Below are 19,454 nucleotides of genomic sequence, written 5' to 3'. Positions count from 1 at the left end.
TCCAGGATCTCTGTGCGGATACTCACCAACCCCACTATCAAAGTCATACCGAGTGAGCTTAAGTGATCCCACTGTGTGACTTCATGCTAGGCCTTGCTTTGTCCCCAACAGTCTCTTCCACAGCACCATGTAGAGACACTGATGGCCCTACTCTTTTCAGGTGTTCCCAATACTCATGTAAGACAGCTTTGCTGTATTCACCACTAGCTAGCTTTACCAGGTTTCCCACTCACACTACCATGGATTCATATTCTCCCAAGGACAGTGCTTCAGAAGAAAGCTATAACCTGCCGGACAGGTTTCTTAAGGCACGTGACTGAAACAGGCCTGGATGAAAAAGTTGCTCCTAGCAGAACCATGGAACCAGGACAGTATAAAGGGCCTGATTCCACAGAACATCTATGGCCCACAACTTAGCAATTGGGTTCTCTTCTGATGGCTACATCCCCTTTCCATACCCATCACCACCACCACCACCCACCCCCTCACACCCCTCCACCCCCCAACATCCCCACACACACACACACCCCAACACATGCCCAGTGGCAAGCAACAGTCACCAACACTCTGGGCTAGCACCTATTCTTAGGTTATCTGTCAGTCTAGCACTTACCTTAATGCACCATCATCACCTTCTGTTGTCAAAATCCTCAAATAAGGCTGATTTGCAGGGACAAGATAAGTTTCCTACATCAGAGAAACTGGGCGAAGACAGGAGAACTGAGACATGAAAAGAAGCAACTTATCACTTTGACTGTTACTCTTCAGGGAAGAGGTCTCCAGGAGGTTAACTGGAATTCAGCCAAGAGGCCTCTGCTCAAGTTTTTTTAAACTCAGATATACAGGAGCACAAGAAAATGTGCGCGCACGCGCACACACACACATACACACACACACATACACACACAACCAGCCTGCATTATGAAATTAAGAAAACCATTCCTCTGAGTGTAAGACAGGTTTCTTTTATTAGTTTTTTCCTAAACTTGTCTCATGTTTACTGAATGTTTTTCTCAGTGTAAGAACGTGACCTGGAGTTTTAACAAATTTGGATAACGCAACCTGGAAAATGCTTGTCTGTATACAAGTCATCAATAACCACTTTCTGGCCTGCCTCCATGTATATCAAGTTGGTCTTAAAGCCTGTCTAAACAGAGAGCAAGCAGACCATGCCATCCTATTCCTAGTTTTAAACTTCAAATTCATCCCCATCCCAACACCCAAGCCCTTAACCCCCATACACACAAGGTTTAGAAAAAAAGGCCATTAAGGACTGAGTTGCATCAGACTTCTCGTAATCCTGCACCAGCATCTCAAACAGCTCATGGCCTTACAGCAGGTCAGCTGGAACTCTTGCAGCAGGACAAGAAAACCGAGTTTAGGAATAGGGCCCCAGTGCTTTGGAACACAGTCCTTGTACTGTGAGGGACGCTTACACATCAACATAACCCAACTTCCCCCTCCTCCTCTCCCAGCAATCATCTCTACAGCACTTTAGAGCTCTAACATTTAAAAACCTTTCTGCACAGAGATGGACAGAAATTTATTCCTACTATGCAGGTATAGTCTTGGTTCTAACAACATAGGGCAAAACTAACAGAGAGGCACTCTGTTATACAGAATATCAGTTATTACAAAGATACAAAACATAACCAACGAAGCTTGTAACAGTTTATAGGCAGGAGGAACCAGCTCTGGCCTCTAATAGGCTTCCCTTGAAGTTTCCAAAATGCCTTGCTCCTTCCTATCCACACTGCCCCAAAAAACAGTCAGAGGAATGCTTTGGTGCTCCTGACATTAGCTAAAGTTAAGGAGGCGTTGCTCTAACATGGGCATATTGTTTAACACTCATTTGTTTCAGACTCATCCAGTACAATCCAGTGTATTTTTGTTTTTTAAATGATCTGTCATCTGTTTAACACATACAAATTGGCAGATTCGTGACAGATATTAATACTTAACACACAAGTGGACTGTGTATGAGCCAAAAAGAACTTGTTACTTTTATCCTGGGAGTTCAAACTATACCTCAAGTTTACACAGAACATCTCTCACTAACAGGCCAGGATACAAATCTTTATACCATAATGAGCAAGGATCAATTCCTCAGTTTAATTTACCATGCCTATATTCAACAGTACATCTTCTAAAGAGAAAATTAGACTTTGATGCTCAAGGTGTTAGTGAACAGACTTTAAAGAAGCACCTCCAAATCTAAAATTCTGTTTGCAATTTGCTCCCAGCGAGGGGGTTCTCTATCCCAAAAGCAGCCATGCCATTTGTAATGGGAGCTCTTTCCTTGGGAGGAAAAGGGTGGGGCTGGGATGGAAGGGAAGGGTGAAGATCAGTGTGCCTTTGTTGCTCTCCTACATTAATCCACACCAGACCACGTTCTGGCCTGCTCAGGAACAGAGGGAGCGCCCACCCTAACCCCACGCCAGGCAGAAAGTCTTTCTGGCAATGTCCACAACAGATTTTTGAAGCATAATTAGAGCTCCTACCATGAATGTCATAATGAAAAGCCAGCTTGATAGCTAGTTATAGCTTTTACTGCAGCTCAACTTTCCAAAATAAACTTATTTTGAAGAAGCATGATTAAACATAAAAGGAGTGAAGCATAAGCTCAGTAAGACTAACTGGGCTTCTAAATAGTACCATTATGAAAAAAGATACAATGCACTTAATTTCTGTATCTAACTATTTAGAAGTCAAAATGCTCCGTACATTACCTATATCCCCCACCCCACCCCCAAAATTCCCTAAAAACTGACTAAGAAATCTCCAGTATTCACTTGCTCTAGTTGATATTTAGAACAAAGTTGACAACTTAAAGCTTTATAATAGTCTGTTTTAATATAAACAAGTGTAGGAATCAATCAATGTCCATTTCAGGAAGCTTCTTGTCTGAATCCGAAGGCACAGCTGTGTCTGCACCCTGCTCAGCAGCCTGAGGACCTGGGCTATCTCCTTGTCCGTCCACTGGTCCATTCTGCTCTGCATTTTTTTGTTCCTCTTTTGGAGGTTCCACTTTGGGTTTGGGCTTTGAAATTATAGGGTTACACATACTTGTCAGCTCCTAGAATGGAAGAGAAAAAACGGGTTTCTTAAATTTTCATATGACACGCTAAACCCACGCTCACCCTCTCACTCAATCCCCAAACCAAAATGTGACAATGACAAATGTCACTTGAGGACTATTAGTACCAATAAAGCTGACAAGACTTAAACATTGAAAGTCATGAATTACCTTAATTTTAGCTTCAATCTCTTTTGTCTTGACAACAGGATCCATGGTCAGACTCTGCTTATTCTGCAGATTCAGCTTGTTATTCATCCACTCCATCGCCTCATTGGTGCTCTTTTCTACCTTTGCCACATCAGCAGCATCCAAATGGTCATACTGGTCCTCCTATAACCAGCAGGTAGTCAGATGAGTATCAAGGCATAATACCCACGTCCCAAAAACTGCCTAGTTCTTCACCATCTTTTAAACAGGTACCATCTTTCAAAAAATGAAGCACTTTTAGCACTAAGTAGATAGTAAAAAAAAATTTAATTGTTTAAACCTTAAGGAAAAAGATATGAAGGCCAAGAATATCTACAGGAAGGCAGCTAAAAGGCTTCATTGATATAATAAACGATGCACATTTTATGTAAAATCTTCTGAAAATAATTTCACATGTAAATTTACACTTTAATAGAAATGAAAGCTGAGGTTTAAACATGTTACTCTGGAACAAAAATAATAATTAAATATAAATTTTTCATTTTGGCTTGCTTTTAGTAGGAATAGTATATGGTCAAAACTGAGATAAATAAACAGGAGAAATTTGGTAAATGGGAATCTTTATTTAAATTGTCTTGGCTTATTTAAATTTTTTTCTCTTAACCGTGTTATATTAATTTCATTTTATTTGCATATGTGAGTTAAAAATATCTTAGTATCAATGTTATGTACATATGTCATTGTTGTGGTCCTCCTCCTCCTCCTCTTCCTCTTTTCTTCTTCTATTTGGGAACATTAACATATACAATAGGCATATATGTTAAAAAAATGCATATATTAAAATTTTTTCAACCTAAAAAAAAAAAATGCTACAAGGAAAGTATAAGCTGATTGCCATTTGCCCATGAAATTAATTGAAACCTAGGTGAAGTGAAAGTGTTCCCCCAGTTAAAAAATTCTGGAACTTGAGATGAATAAAGGTCATGGGAGAAGAGGACAAAAATTACTAAATCCTTTAAAATTCTGCACTTGAATAAAGAAACCATGGGAACAAAAAAAAAAAAAAAAAGAACAATACTTCTCAACCCCAGATTCCACCTACTAAAGAGAAGCAGCAAATCCTATAGTTTTTATAAGAGTCTATAAAACATTACACAATGACATCTAAAATGAAAGAAAATATTGTTAAATGGGAGTTGAGAACAATAGAAAAACTGGCAGGTAAAATGTCTCAAATTGTGACTACCAAGGTAAATAAGATTAGAGAAAGGGAGTGGGGGCTGGGGTGCGAAGTACCTTGTTTTTGAAAGAGCTGATTATTTTCATGTACTGCTGAATCTGTTTCCCTAGTTCTTCAAATAATTTTGGTCTTTCTTCAGATTCCTGAAACCGTGTCTTAATAGGTTGACCTAAATTCTTAAAAAAGAATAAACAAATTCTTCACAGGGAAGCTTAAATTATCAGAGTTGTATTGTTTCTATTATGACTAACATTGATTATGAGTTAAAGTACATTTATGTATATCAAGGGATATAAATATACAAGTTAGATATGCTTCTCCACACCACTGGAAATATTAGGCTGCTCAGACTGGAGCAAATATTCTTCAACATTGTCTCATGTAGAGTCAACCTGTATGTCCTAATTATCAAAACACAACCAAAAATTACTTGCCTCCTAGTAGACATTGTACACACTGGAAGTTTATTGCCAAAAATGATTTTTTTTTAATTAAAAATGAGCAATACCTGAATCTGATGAAGCCTCTACATCTAAACATCACTTTACTTGACAATGTAAATACCACTGTGGAGAGGAAAATCAGCAAAGTCCAGATGGGGATTGGGGGGAGGGAGTCTACAGGACAAATGATCCAGCTCTTCATCAAATAAGGGGAAAGAACAGTGGAAGGAGAACTACAAAACCAGATTTAAGAGACATACCAACAAAATGTATGGACCAATTTAGATCCTAACTAAAACATAATCATGTATAAAACAATGGAACTTGAAAATGGAATACTGTGGTGATCTTAAGAAACTTTTTAGGCACGATAATGATACAGAATGAAGTTCTATTTTCTTTTAAATACATACAGAAATGTTTCTGGATCAAACAATCCAAACCATAAGGACATGCTTCAAAACAAATGGCAGTGAAAATAGAGATGAAAAGAATTGGCCCAAAGAGCTGAAACTATTAGTCTCTATTTTCATGTGTTTGACATCTCTCCCAGAAGACAAAGAAAATGAACAAAAAACAAAATGGGACTTCATGTGCACTCTGACTATGCTTGCCACAATGATATAAAACTACAGGCACTGTCCTTGAGCAATTTCACTAAAAAGAGTAATTGTAATAGCCCAGTTCCACAAGAAACCAAGTAATTCTGAGCTAAAAGCAAAGGGAAATGTACAAAGTTTCTTCTTTTGCATTTCTATCCTTTTCCAAACAAAAGGTCTCTAACTTGGGTAGTTCTTTATATCTTAACCCTAAGGTTTAACAATTAGTTTCTTTAAATACAAAACTAGTCATTTTGCTTTTATCAAGAATCAAAACTACAGCCACACACAATGGTACACACTGTAGTCCTAGCTATTGGCTATTGAAGGTTGAGGCAGGGGAATCACAAGTTTGAAGCCAGCATTAGCAACTTAAGTGAGATGCTATCTCAAAATAAAAAAACAAAAAGTGCTGGGAATGCAGTTCAGTGGTATAGTTCAATTCCCAGTATTAAAAAAAAAAAAAAAAGACGAGGCTGAGGTTGTGGCTCAGTAGTAGCATGCTTGCATGCATGCATGAGTCACTGGGTTTGATCCTCAGCACCACATAAAACCAAACTAAAGGTATTGTGTCCACCTAAAACTAAAAAATATATTTAAAAAATAATGAAAAAAAAAAAAAAGAATGAAAACTACAAGTAACAACAACATAGTAGGTACCTTTGGGTAAGGACTGTATCTTACTTGTCTTTTAACTCAAGAATGCACTAAATATCTAACTCCATAAAACACTGGAAGTCAAAACTCAATTTTCAGAAAAATTATTCTGTTGCTATAAGGCTCTAAAAGTGAGGATTATAATGAGCCTAAGTCATAAGGGTACAATTCTTCAAAACAAGTTTTTCAGCCTGTGAGCACATTTTGAACTACTCTCCTTGAACACTCTAAAAGGCTCGGGGATACCTCTGCTCTCCAAGAGTCACTTACTTTTAATTCAGCCAATTTATCTACATAAACTTGCTTTGGCTGGTCTTCTCCATCTTCATACAACCAATTTTCAGTATCTTCTAGTTTCAAGGTAAAACTGTTACGATCCTACAGATAAAAAAAAATATATATTAGGTCAATCAAAAACCAGTTGAGGCTTGCCTCAAATGCACAAGGCCCTGGGTTCAATTCCCATCACCTCAACCAATCAATCAACCAACCAATCAATAAAAATAAAAGACCAGTTGAGGGCTGGGGATGTGGCTAAGAGGTAGAGCGCTCACCTAACATGTATGAGGCACTGGGTTCGATCCTCAACACCACATAAAAATATTGTATCCACTCACGACTAAACACATTTTTTAAAAAGTAAAAAAAAAAAAAACAAAAAACATAGTTGAGGGCTGAAGCACAGTGGTGGAGAACTTGCCGAGCATGTCAGGCACTGGGCTTGATCCTCGGAACCACAAAAACAAATAATATAAAGGTCAATCAATAACTAAAGTCAAACAAAATAAATTTAATAAAACAAAACAGTGTGGCCAGGCACCTCCATGCCTGTAACCCCAGCTGCTTGGGAGGCTGAGGCAGGAAGACCATGAGCTCAAAGCCAGCCTCAGAAACAACAACTCTCAAATCAGTGAGATTCTGTCTCTAAACAAAGTACTAAATAAGGACCTCTTATCCCCTCGCCAAAAAAAAAAGTTGAAACACTGGTGACACAAACTGCATTGCTATATCTGGCAGTTGCTTTAAAAAAATAAAGTAGTATGGAGATGAGGGACATAGAAAATAAGGCTGGCAGAATCTTTTTATTTTCTAGGTTCAGGGGTTACAGAGCCAAGCACAGTGGTAGACACCTATAATCTCAGCAATTCAGAAGGCTGAGGCAGGAAGATTGCAAGTTTGAGACCAATCTCAGCAACTTGGTAAGACCCTGCCTCAAAATAAAAAAAAAATAAGACGGGGGGTGGGGAGATCTCACTGCTACAATGCCCTTGGGTTAAATCTCCAGTACCACTAAAAAAACGAGGGGGGGTGGGAGGGGGAGTGTGTGGGATGGGTGACACATGCTTATAATTCCAGGTACTTGGGAGGATCCGAGCTGAGGCAGGATGATCACCAATTTTCAGGTCAGCCTCAGTAACTTAGTGAGACCCTGCCTCAAATTATAAAAAGCTCAATGGTATTAACATTACTGGATTCAATCTCCAGTACTGGAGAGGGAAAAGAAATGAAAGAACATGTGAAAAGATGTACAAAGGCTAATCTTTGGGAAATACTGTAATAATAAATACAAACTATACACCACCCTCAAAAAAATAAAAAATAAAAAAATAAAAAAACCTTTAAAAATTTTGTTAAACACAGAGAATTCCCTTCTAAGACATCTAAAGATGTTCCTAGAAGACAGAGTAAAACATTGCAGCAGACACTTACATCTTCACTCACAAACTTCTCATATTCACCACTAAGTTTGTCTCTCATTTCATACACATATTCTTCTACTGCATTCTTGGCATCATTCCGCTCCTTCTCCAGTTTATCCTGCATGATCATCTTACCCTGAGAACAATACAAATTAGATCTTAAGACAACTAAGGCACTTTCCTCTTTCATATAATAAAATTTAAAAACAAAGATTCATTCCTTCTCAAATGCTTTTAATTTTTTTTTAATCACTCCAACCAAAGGAAGCTGGAAGACTAGTCCTTGACAAATTTGGAAGATCAAGAAGGCAGAGTTTCGTGTGTGACTTTAGAAAAAGAGAATAAAAATATTAAGATATAGATACTCCACAAATATAAGGAAAACAATGTCAGGCGCAAGTGGGAAGAGAGTTTGAAGTCAGCCACATCAACTTACGTGAGACCCTATCTCCAAATTAAAAGGGTTAGGGATGTGGCTCAATGGTAAAGTACCCTTGAGTTCAATCCCCAATATTAAAAAAAAAAAAGGCTTAGTTTCATAATATGACCTGTTCTGATATACTATGCATGTTATATAAATGCTGAAGATTCTGCAAAATAAAACTATTCTGAGATCCAGGGATTACATAATAAGAAACCTCAATGAATTGAGTAAATGGGCTCCAGGATCCCATATATCACATATCACTCTTCTTAAAAAGAACTGCTATGTTTTCACACTGACTCACAACAGGAGAAGAAATAAGCAAATAGTGCTACTATTAATGCTATGTAGTTTCTCCTGCTAACCAACTTCCATTACTCACTACTTTAAACATCCTAATCTCTAGGGAACAAATATACTTATAGCCCAATTTGAACAATACAACCCCAAACCAAAGACATTGTCAAGGATCTCACAGCAGAGCTTTTAGCAAGCAAGACATGGTATACAATAGGATGTATTGCTTAAATTTGCCTTATCCCAAAAAATTCAAAATTATTTTATCAAAACCCAAACTACCAAAAATACATAGAGCCTCTAGAAACAGTATCTGAACATCATGGTTATATTAATTCATTAGCTCATTGTTTTTACAGACTTTAGATAATCACCTCATTTTCAATGTACAAGTTGAGCATCTCTCGGTCTATCTGCCATAACAGCTGATTCTCAATTGGCAGGTCCACAGTACTGGTCTTCACTTTTGCCTTCTTAGCTTGAGGTGGTTGGTCCATCTTTTTGTCTTTCAATCCAGCTTGAGAAGTCTAAAATAACAATAGGAACAAAAACATATACAACTTAAATTTCAAAATCTAGCTGCTTCTGCAGTGCATACTTGGAATTGAACCCAGGAGCACTCTACCACTGAGCTACATCCCCATACCTTTAAAATTTTAGTCCTCCTGCCTCAGCTTCCCAAGTAACTGGGATTACAGCTGTGGATCACTTCTCCTGACTAGTTTCATATTGCCATATAAAAAAAGATTCAAAGATCAGTGGCATAGTAAATGTGTACTTACTTAATGCTACTGTGCTATACACTAAAAAATGGTTATGACAGTAAGCTTTGTTATATGTGTCTTTATCACAATTAAAAATACATTTTTGAAAAACACACAATTAATTTTTCTGCAATCATACAATCAACACCAGATCATTATATAAATTTTTAGGGCTAGGGATATAGCTCAGTGATAGAGTACTTCCTAACATCATGTCAAGGCCTGGGGCTCAATTCCCAACACTGCAAAAAGAAGGAAATAGGAAAAAAAAAAAATTCTTCCATTCTTATATAAATTTAGACAAGGATTAAACTAGTGGGAAAAGGTATAAAATTTTTATGAATCAGCAACATAATGCCAATGTGATTTAGAAAATGTCTATAAGCTATTTACATTTTCACAAGGACTGACAGAATTCATTCCAAAGCACCCTATCTACAAATGGAAATCCATTTAACTTCATCTCATTGCTATTTTGAGTTTCTAAGTCAATAATCTTTTTTGTCGGGCTGGGGATATGGCTCAAGCGGTAGTGCGCTCGCCTGGCATGCGTGTGGCCCAAGTTCGATCCTCAGCACCACATATAAAGATGTTGTGTCCGCCGAAAACTAAAATAAATATTAAAATTCTCTCTTTAAAAAAAAAACTAATAATATTATAAACCATACTTTTTCAAATTGCCTACTCACACTTTATCCACTTAAGTTTTTAGTAAATTTTTTTCGACAAATGATTGAGTCTTGGGCTGGGGATGTGGCTCAAGCGGTAGCACGCTCGCCTGGCGTGCGTGCGGCCCGGGTTCGATCCTCAGCACCACATACAAACAAAGATGTTGTGTCCACCAAGAACTAAAAAATAAATATTAAAATTCTCTCTCTCTCTCTCTCTCTCTCTCTCAGGAAAAAAAAAATGATTGAGTCTTTTAGCTTCCTCCAGTTTTATTTTTCTATGCAAGGTTTTTCTTAATATTTTTAGTTGTAGATGGACACAATTCCTTTATTTTATTTGTTTATTTTCATGTGGTGTTGAGGATCAAACCCAGTGTCTCACATGTGCTAGGCGAGCACTCTACCGCTGAGCCACAGCCCCAGCCTCTTCTATGCAAGTTTTTATTTAAAAAAAAAAAAAAAAAGTATCCAACATTTCCTTTGTGATAACTTTTATTACTTTATGCTTTGAAAGCCTTTTTCCATCCACAGATTAGGAAAATACTCAACCTTTTTGTTTTAACTTTTGAATTTATCAGGCATTCAATTGTAGTCTATGATGTGAGGCAAGACTTCAATGTCGGTTCACCACCTCCTATCCAAATAGCAGCTGAAACGTATGTGTAATTTTTATTTCCTTCCCTTTAGAAATAACATTATGAAAGGTCCTTTAGTTCCTGAATCACCCCATGGAAGTCTACATAAAAATCCCTTGGATGCCTCTCACTGTAACACCACACTGGTAAGAAGGATACACACCAGGCCTGACACTTTTCCTTTCTCCTCACCCACCTTACACACACAACACACACACACACACACACACACACACACACACGCGCGTGGATAATTTTCTCTCCCACTGCTGCACCACCACCACCTACCCACCATCTTGGCAAAGGTCTGAGCCAACAAGAGAATCAAATCTGTGAGCATGATCTCCTCTTGTCATTTTTTTTTTAAACTATTATTTGCACAACTAAAGGAAAGCAAGTTAAAATTTGTTCGACATGAAAATGGGCAACAGACTTAAGCCACATTAAGGCTCTACCAAATTTAAAGTACCACAATAAAAAATTCCCAGAGGGCTAGGGCTGTGGCTCAGTGGTAGCGCACTTGCCTGGCATGTGTGAGGCACAGGGTTCGATTCTCAGCATCACATATAAATAAATAAAAAATAAAGGTCTATCAACAACTTTAAAAAAAAAAGAAATTCCTAAGAGGTTGAGATTATATAATGCCATGTCAAAAGCAATTGAAAGAAATAGTGTTTTTAATGCTAAAAAACAAAACTCAAACATGGAAATTCAAAATTAAGGAATCAAAGAATAAAAGGATTCAAAAATGTTAAATATTCATTGTGGGATAAATACATTTTTTACATTATTTACAAAATATAAATACATTATTTGCAATATTTTTCAATAAAAAAGCAAGAGTAAGGCAGTTGACAAATCTGATTTACCTAGCAAAACTATGTCTGAGTGCTCTTTTCATGTAACAATTAGAATAGAGGTTCAAAAACCATCTTGCAAAAAGCACTTTCTAGCAGAAAAAAGTACTTTACAAAAACACTACAAAATCTTGCTTAAAAATTGTTCAAGTTGGGGCTGGGGTTGTGGCTCAGCAGTGGAGTGCTCACCTCACACATGCAAGGCCCTGGTTTGATCCTCAGCACTACAAAAAAAATAATTAAACAAAATAAAGGTATTGTGTCCAATCCTAACTAAAAAATAAATATTAAGAAAAAAATAGTTCAAATAAGTAATATAGTATAAACTACTTTCCAAGAAATAGCCTTTTAAGCCAGAACCATGTACATTACAAGCCTGCAATTCATAAAAACTCATACCTCCATTTCTTCAGATTCTGACTTATTTTCTGCTGGTGTCTGCTGCTGTTGCTCTTCAACATGTTGTTCCTCCTGGTCTACCTGCATCTTCTAAAAAACAGGTCAAATTAAATCCAGAAACCAAGAAATACCAATGAAAGACTAAGCAACCTTCATGACACACTGACAAAGACACATGCAGGATATGTAATTTCTGTTCAACTGTCAGCAACCAGAAGATCTAGGTTCAAATTCCAGCTCATGTCATACATGTTAACTGAAATACAAAATTCTCCCCTCGGGAGCTCAGCTATCATTATCTGTACAATGGGGATGACATTTGCCCTGCCCTATCCTATGTAATCAAGAGTGATTATGAATTGGTTTTATAAACCATTAAGTACTCTTGGTATACAATGTAGCATCATTTAACAGTCTCCAAAATACAATCTGCAGTTAAGTTTCTACAAACTTCTCATAAGTAGACTTCCCTCAAAAGTCTTTATTTTCCAAGCAGTTCCTACATCAGCTTTTCCATATTCAAAAGGACAACCACTGTATGTGCTAGGGGAGGTGAACTTATTAAGAATACCCTCAATGCCGATAATTAAAACAACAGATTTGTAGAACTGAACCAGTGGTCCCTCAAAGCCTGCAACATATCAGAAGAACCTAGGACACTTTGAACACTGCTCATACCTGGGCCCAGCCTAGACCAACTCAAACAAAACCTCTGGGAATAAGACCCAAGCATTTGTGGTTTTATAAAGATTTGAATCTGATATACAAAGAGAATAAGACCCAATGCATAATTTCAGTAAATTAGTGTACAACCTATTCTATTTGTGAAAATAATCAATTGAGACTCAAGAACATTCTTCTATAACCAGAAAGAATCAAAAATAACCCAAGATGAGAAAAGCATGATCTGGGAAGAGGTAATCTATGTTCCATTTCCATACAGATTCCATGTAAAGATCCTCTACTAGTTAACCCATAGTAGGGGAAAAGACACTTGCAAAACTACTCTCAGCAACTTTCACAAATTTGCTCCCATGACCCCATCTACTCATTATAACTTCTAGACAAGTTACCTCTGGGCAATCATAATTACATTAAATGTCCAGGTTACCTCTTCTTCCTTTGCATTTTGATCAGTTTCCATTGGTTCCTCATTTTCCTCAGACTTGTGCACCTCCACTAGGGATGCACTGGACACACTGAAAATGCCATGGACATTTACTCGAACTTTGACTTTCACTTTTGAACTGGAGCCATCAGACTGGGGAGTGACTTTCTGAACTGAAAACTGAGCTGAGGACATGAGACACAAAAGAGAACACACAAGAGAAGAAATTCAAACATGAATACAAGCCCATACTGTAGGTTACACTCATTTCTCAATGACAGGTCAATAACTAACATGACACTTCAAATAAGCACAGTCAGTACTCTCGGTACAATCTTACTAAATTATTAGATTTCTCATTCTTTCACATATGGTCAAGATTTTATAATTCTATTCCGAATGGGGCTCAAATGTCTCTTTAATATTTTTTCTGTTCCTCTAGTCCCTTATTTCAGCTTTATATGCAACAGCCACATAAATTCCTAAAGTATACACTTGTCACATTCTCCCTCTACCAAAAAAAAGAAAAAGGCTACTTTTCTTATTCCTCAGGAAATTCCCATTTCTAGATCCAGTTACTATACCAGAGTCCTATTTACCTTTTTTATTCCTACAACAATGCAAAACTATGAATTATTAGCATCCCTATTCCTATTTTACATGAGGAAACCAGAATAAGTCAACTTTCCACACCTTCTAAGTATCACTGAGGATACTCTGAACACTGTGCCCACATATTCTAGACCTTTACTGTATAACTCTATATAATTTCTTTAGCTGGGTCTTTCTCTTTTCAACTAGAATTACTTCGAGATTGTAAGAGTTCCCAGAGTCTATACATGTAAAAACTCTTGCCAACAAAATTTCAAAACTCAGGATGCACTGCTACTGTAAACAATCCCCTAATGTCTGTCCATGTATGCTGTTCACCTGTATATTAGAGTCAATACTGAAATTTATTTAACTCTTTAACATAAAGCATAACCACACTGTAAATTAACTGAGAAATAATGTCCACACAATGGGAGATGCAATAAAATAACAGCCAGCCAGTTTGTTCTGAAGCTGGTGATAAGATTAGAAAAGGTTTTCTTTTGTCATGTTAAGTACGTAAATTTCAGAACACTGCATCTGGTCCTTCTGCCATCCTAGTTCTCCAAGTAGATACAAGTTCTTATCATTTCAATTCCTAACACTACTTACCTATAGCAGGATCTGGATAGGGCAAATCCTGAGGAGAGCTATAATAAGCTTCAAGAGTGAAAGGTTCTTTTCTATAAAATGTGAGGACTTTAGAGAAAGGAGCAGCATGATTTTTTGAAAAGACTTCACAGTCACTGAATGAAGGAAAAAGACAACAACATAAATTCAGGATATTCCTAACACTATGACCCATAGTTTCTCTCTTCTCAGCTAGTATTATTATCATTATTATTATTCAGTTTCCAAGAAACTGTGTACACAAAGTTAGTAAAAAAAAAAATACACTCAATCAGCAAATAAAAGGCACCTGATTTCGGCAGGATCAAATGTAGAAAACTAAATAAGAATGCTAATTTATGCCTGTTATAATAATTGATCACTTTGCACATTATGACAAAATATTAGATTTGTGCAAGTTGAAATGAAAAGCCATATATTACTCAGACTTAACCATGAATTAACTGTAGGTATAAATATGATTAACAAATGTATTACCTTGACCCTTCTTCAGCTGGAGAATTCCATCTCAGAGATATTGGATATGCCACCACATCAGTGATAGAAAATTCTCTGACTTTGAAAGCAGGCGACAAGATTGCACACTAGAATGATAATTTTTAAAAATTCCATTTGACAAGTATAGACTATATGAAATAACATCATTAGACCTACAAATAACAATTTCTGGAGACCATCAAAAGATGGTCATTAATAACAATGTCTGTAAACGAGCACAAACTTCTACCATTGTCAAATTAACCTATGTTATCTAGTAATTCCTTATTTTTCCATTAATCCAACTTTTTTTTTAACTGTTTTAAACTTCAGGTTTATTTATTATCCAGTATTTTTCTGCTCAGTATACATTAAGCTACCTTGTTCCTTCTATGGGCTCTTGGTTAATCCCCAACTCTTTAATTGACAAATCATCACCTCAAATATAGACAAAGATCATATCAAATTCTAGTACTTTTTTTTTTTTTTTTTTTTTTTTTGGTGGGCCCCCTTTGGTCTATTGGGAGGTAAGTACATAACAGGGATTGGACTCAGGGGTACTCAACTACTGAGCCACATCCTCAGCCTTATTTTGTATTTTTAATTTAGAAACAGAGTCTCACTGAGTTTCTTAGCACCTCAGTTTTGCTGAGGCTGGCACTGAACTCACAATTGTCCTGTTTCAGCCTTCCAAGCCACTGGGATTACAAGCGTGCACCAATGAGCCCAGCTTCTTGTAACATTTCAAGTCTAAAATTATTTATTTTTAGTCAATAAATTCATCTTACTATAAGTTGCAGAATAAAATTCTTTTCTTAAAAGGTATGTTCCAGTTTTACACTTTTTTTTAAACATTTTTTAATTGTCAATGGATCTTCATTTATTGACTGATACATGGTACTGAGAATCTCACACATGCTAGGCAAGCGCTCTGCCGCTGAGCCACAACCCCAGCCCAGAATACAATTCCTTTTATGAACATCACACCTCTACTATCTGGATTTTTTTAATACTTTTTAGTTATAGAGGGACACATTATCTTTATTTTTTTCTTAGTGTGATGCTAAGGATCAAACCCAGTGCCTCACGTGTGAGGCAAGCACTCTGCCACTGAGCCCACAACCCCAGCCCCTCTATTACTATTAACAGATACTGTCATCTTGTTACAATGACCTAAAACAAAAAGAAAACTCACTTGCAGTGCACATCCTCGAGTGACAGCTTCATCAGCATTTAATGTTGTACTAAGTTCTTTACCAAAAAATTTGCTGATCTTCTCTTTTACTGCAGGGATTCGTGTAGCACCACCCACTATCTCCACTGCATAAATATCTTCTTTCTTTAACTCTATTTTAAAATAATTAGACATTTAGATCAAAAGAATCTTTACATTAGCATTTATAACGGAAAGATGTTATCATGGTAAAACATTCATTGATGTATAACAAAATTATTTGCCTCGCCCCACCCCTACACACACACTCATGCACACATTCACATAGGAATGCAGTATATGGAATCAAAGTAGATGTTTTGAGTCAAATTAATGCAGAAAGGGTGGCACATAATAGTAAGATTTAGGGAAGTATGGGCCAGAAGTACTCAGTGTCCTGAAGTGTACATATTCTGTAAACTCTGCAAAGTCCCATGCAAAGAATTGTTAAAACATCAATAGACTAAACATTCAAGTTTGCTAGCCATCAAGGAGGCCTTAAAAAAATGGGTCAGAGGCTGGGTTGTGGTTCAGTGGTAGAGCGCTAACATGTGAGGCACGGGGTTTGATCCTAAGCACCATATAAAAATAAAGATATTGTGTCCATCTACAACTTAAAAAAAAAAATTATTTAAAAAAAAAAAGGCGGGGGATCAGCCCTGAGCTGGCACAAATTAACAAAAGGTATTCAGGATCACATCTAGTCACTTTGGTACTCTATCCAGAGCAAAACCATGGTTCAGATTAAAACACAGATACAGCAAGGTGCAATGATGCCTATAATCCCAGCAGCTTGGGGAGGCTGAAGCAGGAGGATCGCCAAATTCAAAGCCAGCCTCAGAAACTAAATGAGGCCCTAAACAACTTAGTGAGACCCTGTCTCAAAAAAAAAAAAAAAAAAAAGAGCTGGGTATGAGGCTCAACAGATAAGCACCCCTGGGTTCTATCCCTAGTACTAACACACACATACACACAGATACAGTCTCCTCTCCTCAGAGGGTAAGAGGGTATATATCTATGCTTTGCTATTGTTCATTAAATACGTGTTCATACCATCTGGTATCCTGATTATCTAAAAACTACCAACAATCTTTTGTGAAGGGCTTGAAATGGGCTGGGATCAGGTACAATGTACCTATTGCCCCTGTTATTCAAGAGACTTAAAGACACGATGATGAGCCCAAGGATTCTGAACCAGCCTTGGCAACATTAGAAAGACTCCTCAAAGGACAAAAAGGGAAGGGGGCCTTTTCACTGTGGAAAGAACATATTCCTCTGTTGTGATCAAGCTAATTTAATACTTATGCCTATACTGAGCTGAAATAGTTTGCAAAACTGAAACAGCAACCAACACAACAGGGCACTTTAGGTAAATGTTTTGTCTAAACAAGGTTTCAGATAAATGAATATAATATATTCCTCAATTAAACCATCACCTATCTTAGCCTGAGACAAAATTACAAGTATTCTGCTAAATAAATGTGTGGGTACAGTATCTTCCTTTACCCTATCTTTCAGCTAACCAAGAAGCTTCACTGATAGGAAAGTTTACAAAACTACCAAGTTAGTGTTACAAAAGATGACTTTTTTTTTTTAATATTCTTTAGTTGTCAATTGGCCTTTATTTCATTTATTTATATGTGGTGCTGAGAATCAAACCCAGTGCCTCACACATGCTAGGCAAGCGCTCTACCACTGAGCCAAACCCTAGCCCCAAAAGATAACTTTTAATAAACTGAGAAGTTTATAACTTTCTTTGGGTCTAAATTAAGTTTCTTAAAGAAATTTTATTAGCTTTCTCTTCATGATTACCAAAAGCTACTTTGGGGAGGGGGAACACTTCAGGATAATATAAAAAAGCTTAATATGGAAGTGAAGGGTCCATTCAACAAATATTTGGAAAACTGCTTGGGGGGGTGACAGGGATAATAAGGAACATTTTCCAAAGTGTGTGACATGCATGAACAATACAATCAAAATATACTTACTGGCTTGTTCCAAAACACTACGAAGTGGTGGCTCCACTCTAGCTAAGAGATCATCACACATCTCCAGAAATTTGCCTCTGTTTTAAAAAAAAAAAAAAAAAAAGGGTTAAATTGCATTCCACTTTTATGTGGAATGGATGTGCTCTAATCAAAGAGAAAACTGGACTCTTCATACATTCCTGGGCAATGTAAAATGAAAATGGTACAGCCGCTTTGAAAAAAAATTTTGGCAGAAGTTATCATATGACTCATCAATTCCACTCTACATATTCATCCAATAGAACTAAAAATACAAGTTCATGGAAAAATAAATACATGATTGTTCACAAAAATAGCATCATTCATAACAGTCAAGAAATACAAACAATTCAAATACCTATCAACTGTATTCAGCAATAAAAATGAAACAATACAATAAAAAGAATATGTTACAACATGGAACAATTAAGCTGGGTAGAAGCCAGACCAAAAAAAACATCTATTTACATGAAATGTTCAGGTTAGATAAATCCAGACAGAAAATAGATTAGTGTCTAGAACAAGACAAGACAAAAGAGATAATAGCTATTAAGCATAGTATTTCTTCTTTTTAGATCAGTTTTATGATTACAGAGAAAGAGAATTTCCATATACTCACTCCTTAATCCCAGCCCAGTTCCTCTATTAATACTTAGATTAATGTGGTGCAATTAATGTGGCACATTTGTTACTATTAATGAGCCAATACTGATACTTTGCATAGTTTCTATTAGGGTCCCATGGGTTTTGACAAATGTTTAAGTATTCACCCATTCTGACTTCATACAGAAAAGTTTCACTGCTGTAAAACTTCCTTGTGCTCAAAAGGAATACATTTCTCCCTTTCCTTCCTAGATCTTACTTTGCCCAGCATCATATAGCTAAATTTACCCAAACATTCCAGGTTACCTTCTTTCTTTTAGCAATGTGCACTTAAGGTTCTAAAGCAGAGTAATGGTGATGACTGCACAGTCCTATAAATACAGTAAAAATCACTACATAGTTAAAATAAATCTCAAAAAAGTAAAAGAACCTTACAAGAGACTACATTCTGTACAATTCCACTTATAAGTTTGAGAACAATCAAATTTAACATATAGCTAAAAAATGTAGAAATATCACAAGTGATTACCCCTGAGGATGGAAGCATGAGGAAACTTTCTAAGATTCTGGTTTATCTCATGGAAAGATTATTAGCTAAAAAGAATGTATTTCTTAATAACAGTCTGTTAAAACTCAGCAGATGAACACTTAAAACTGAAGTGTATCATATGTAAGAATCCATCCCCCTCCCACCCATCCCCCAAAAAAACTACACAAGAATTCTGCTTAATATGAAAACTTTGGCATTGAGAACATTACATAGATGTCTACCATTTACTTTGAGATATGTCAAAAAATAAACTGATGGGAGTAGAAAAGAATGTTTAGTTAAGTATATGATAAAATAAGTATAATAATAAAGTCATCAGTAGAACCTAAGTAGTGAGATAATGATGTTCATTATAAAATTCAATTTT

The 19,454-nt window shown here is 36.6% G+C and overlaps 1 protein-coding gene across 2 annotated transcripts in view; it reads right to left on the bottom strand.

The window, feature by feature from the left end:
* Positions 1-945: 945 nt before the first annotated feature.
* The window catches only part of Hspa4 (heat shock protein family A (Hsp70) member 4), a 45,083-nt gene continuing 26,574 nt past the window's right edge, over positions 946-19,454 (bottom strand). For both annotated transcript variants that reach the window (XM_076856467.2, XM_076856469.2), the window contains 12 exons: positions 17,917-17,993; positions 15,911-16,062; positions 14,716-14,822; positions 14,221-14,354; positions 13,021-13,202; positions 11,910-11,999; positions 8,961-9,113; positions 7,876-8,001; positions 6,436-6,543; positions 4,523-4,642; positions 3,248-3,409; positions 946-3,076 (listed from right to left, as the gene is read on the bottom strand). In XM_076856467.2, coding sequence (XP_076712582.1) covers positions 2,873-3,076; positions 3,248-3,409; positions 4,523-4,642; positions 6,436-6,543; positions 7,876-8,001; positions 8,961-9,113; positions 11,910-11,999; positions 13,021-13,202; positions 14,221-14,354; positions 14,716-14,822; positions 15,911-16,062; positions 17,917-17,993 — 1,615 coding nt within the window. In that variant the 3' untranslated portion in view covers positions 946-2,872. The remainder of the gene's footprint in view (positions 3,077-3,247; positions 3,410-4,522; positions 4,643-6,435; positions 6,544-7,875; positions 8,002-8,960; positions 9,114-11,909; positions 12,000-13,020; positions 13,203-14,220; positions 14,355-14,715; positions 14,823-15,910; positions 16,063-17,916; positions 17,994-19,454) is intronic.

This window comes from Callospermophilus lateralis, chromosome 5, assembly GCF_048772815.1.
Source record: "Callospermophilus lateralis isolate mCalLat2 chromosome 5, mCalLat2.hap1, whole genome shotgun sequence".
NCBI classification, from domain to species: Eukaryota; Metazoa; Chordata; class Mammalia; order Rodentia; family Sciuridae; genus Callospermophilus; species Callospermophilus lateralis.
This window is presented reverse-complemented; position numbering and strand designations above follow the sequence as displayed.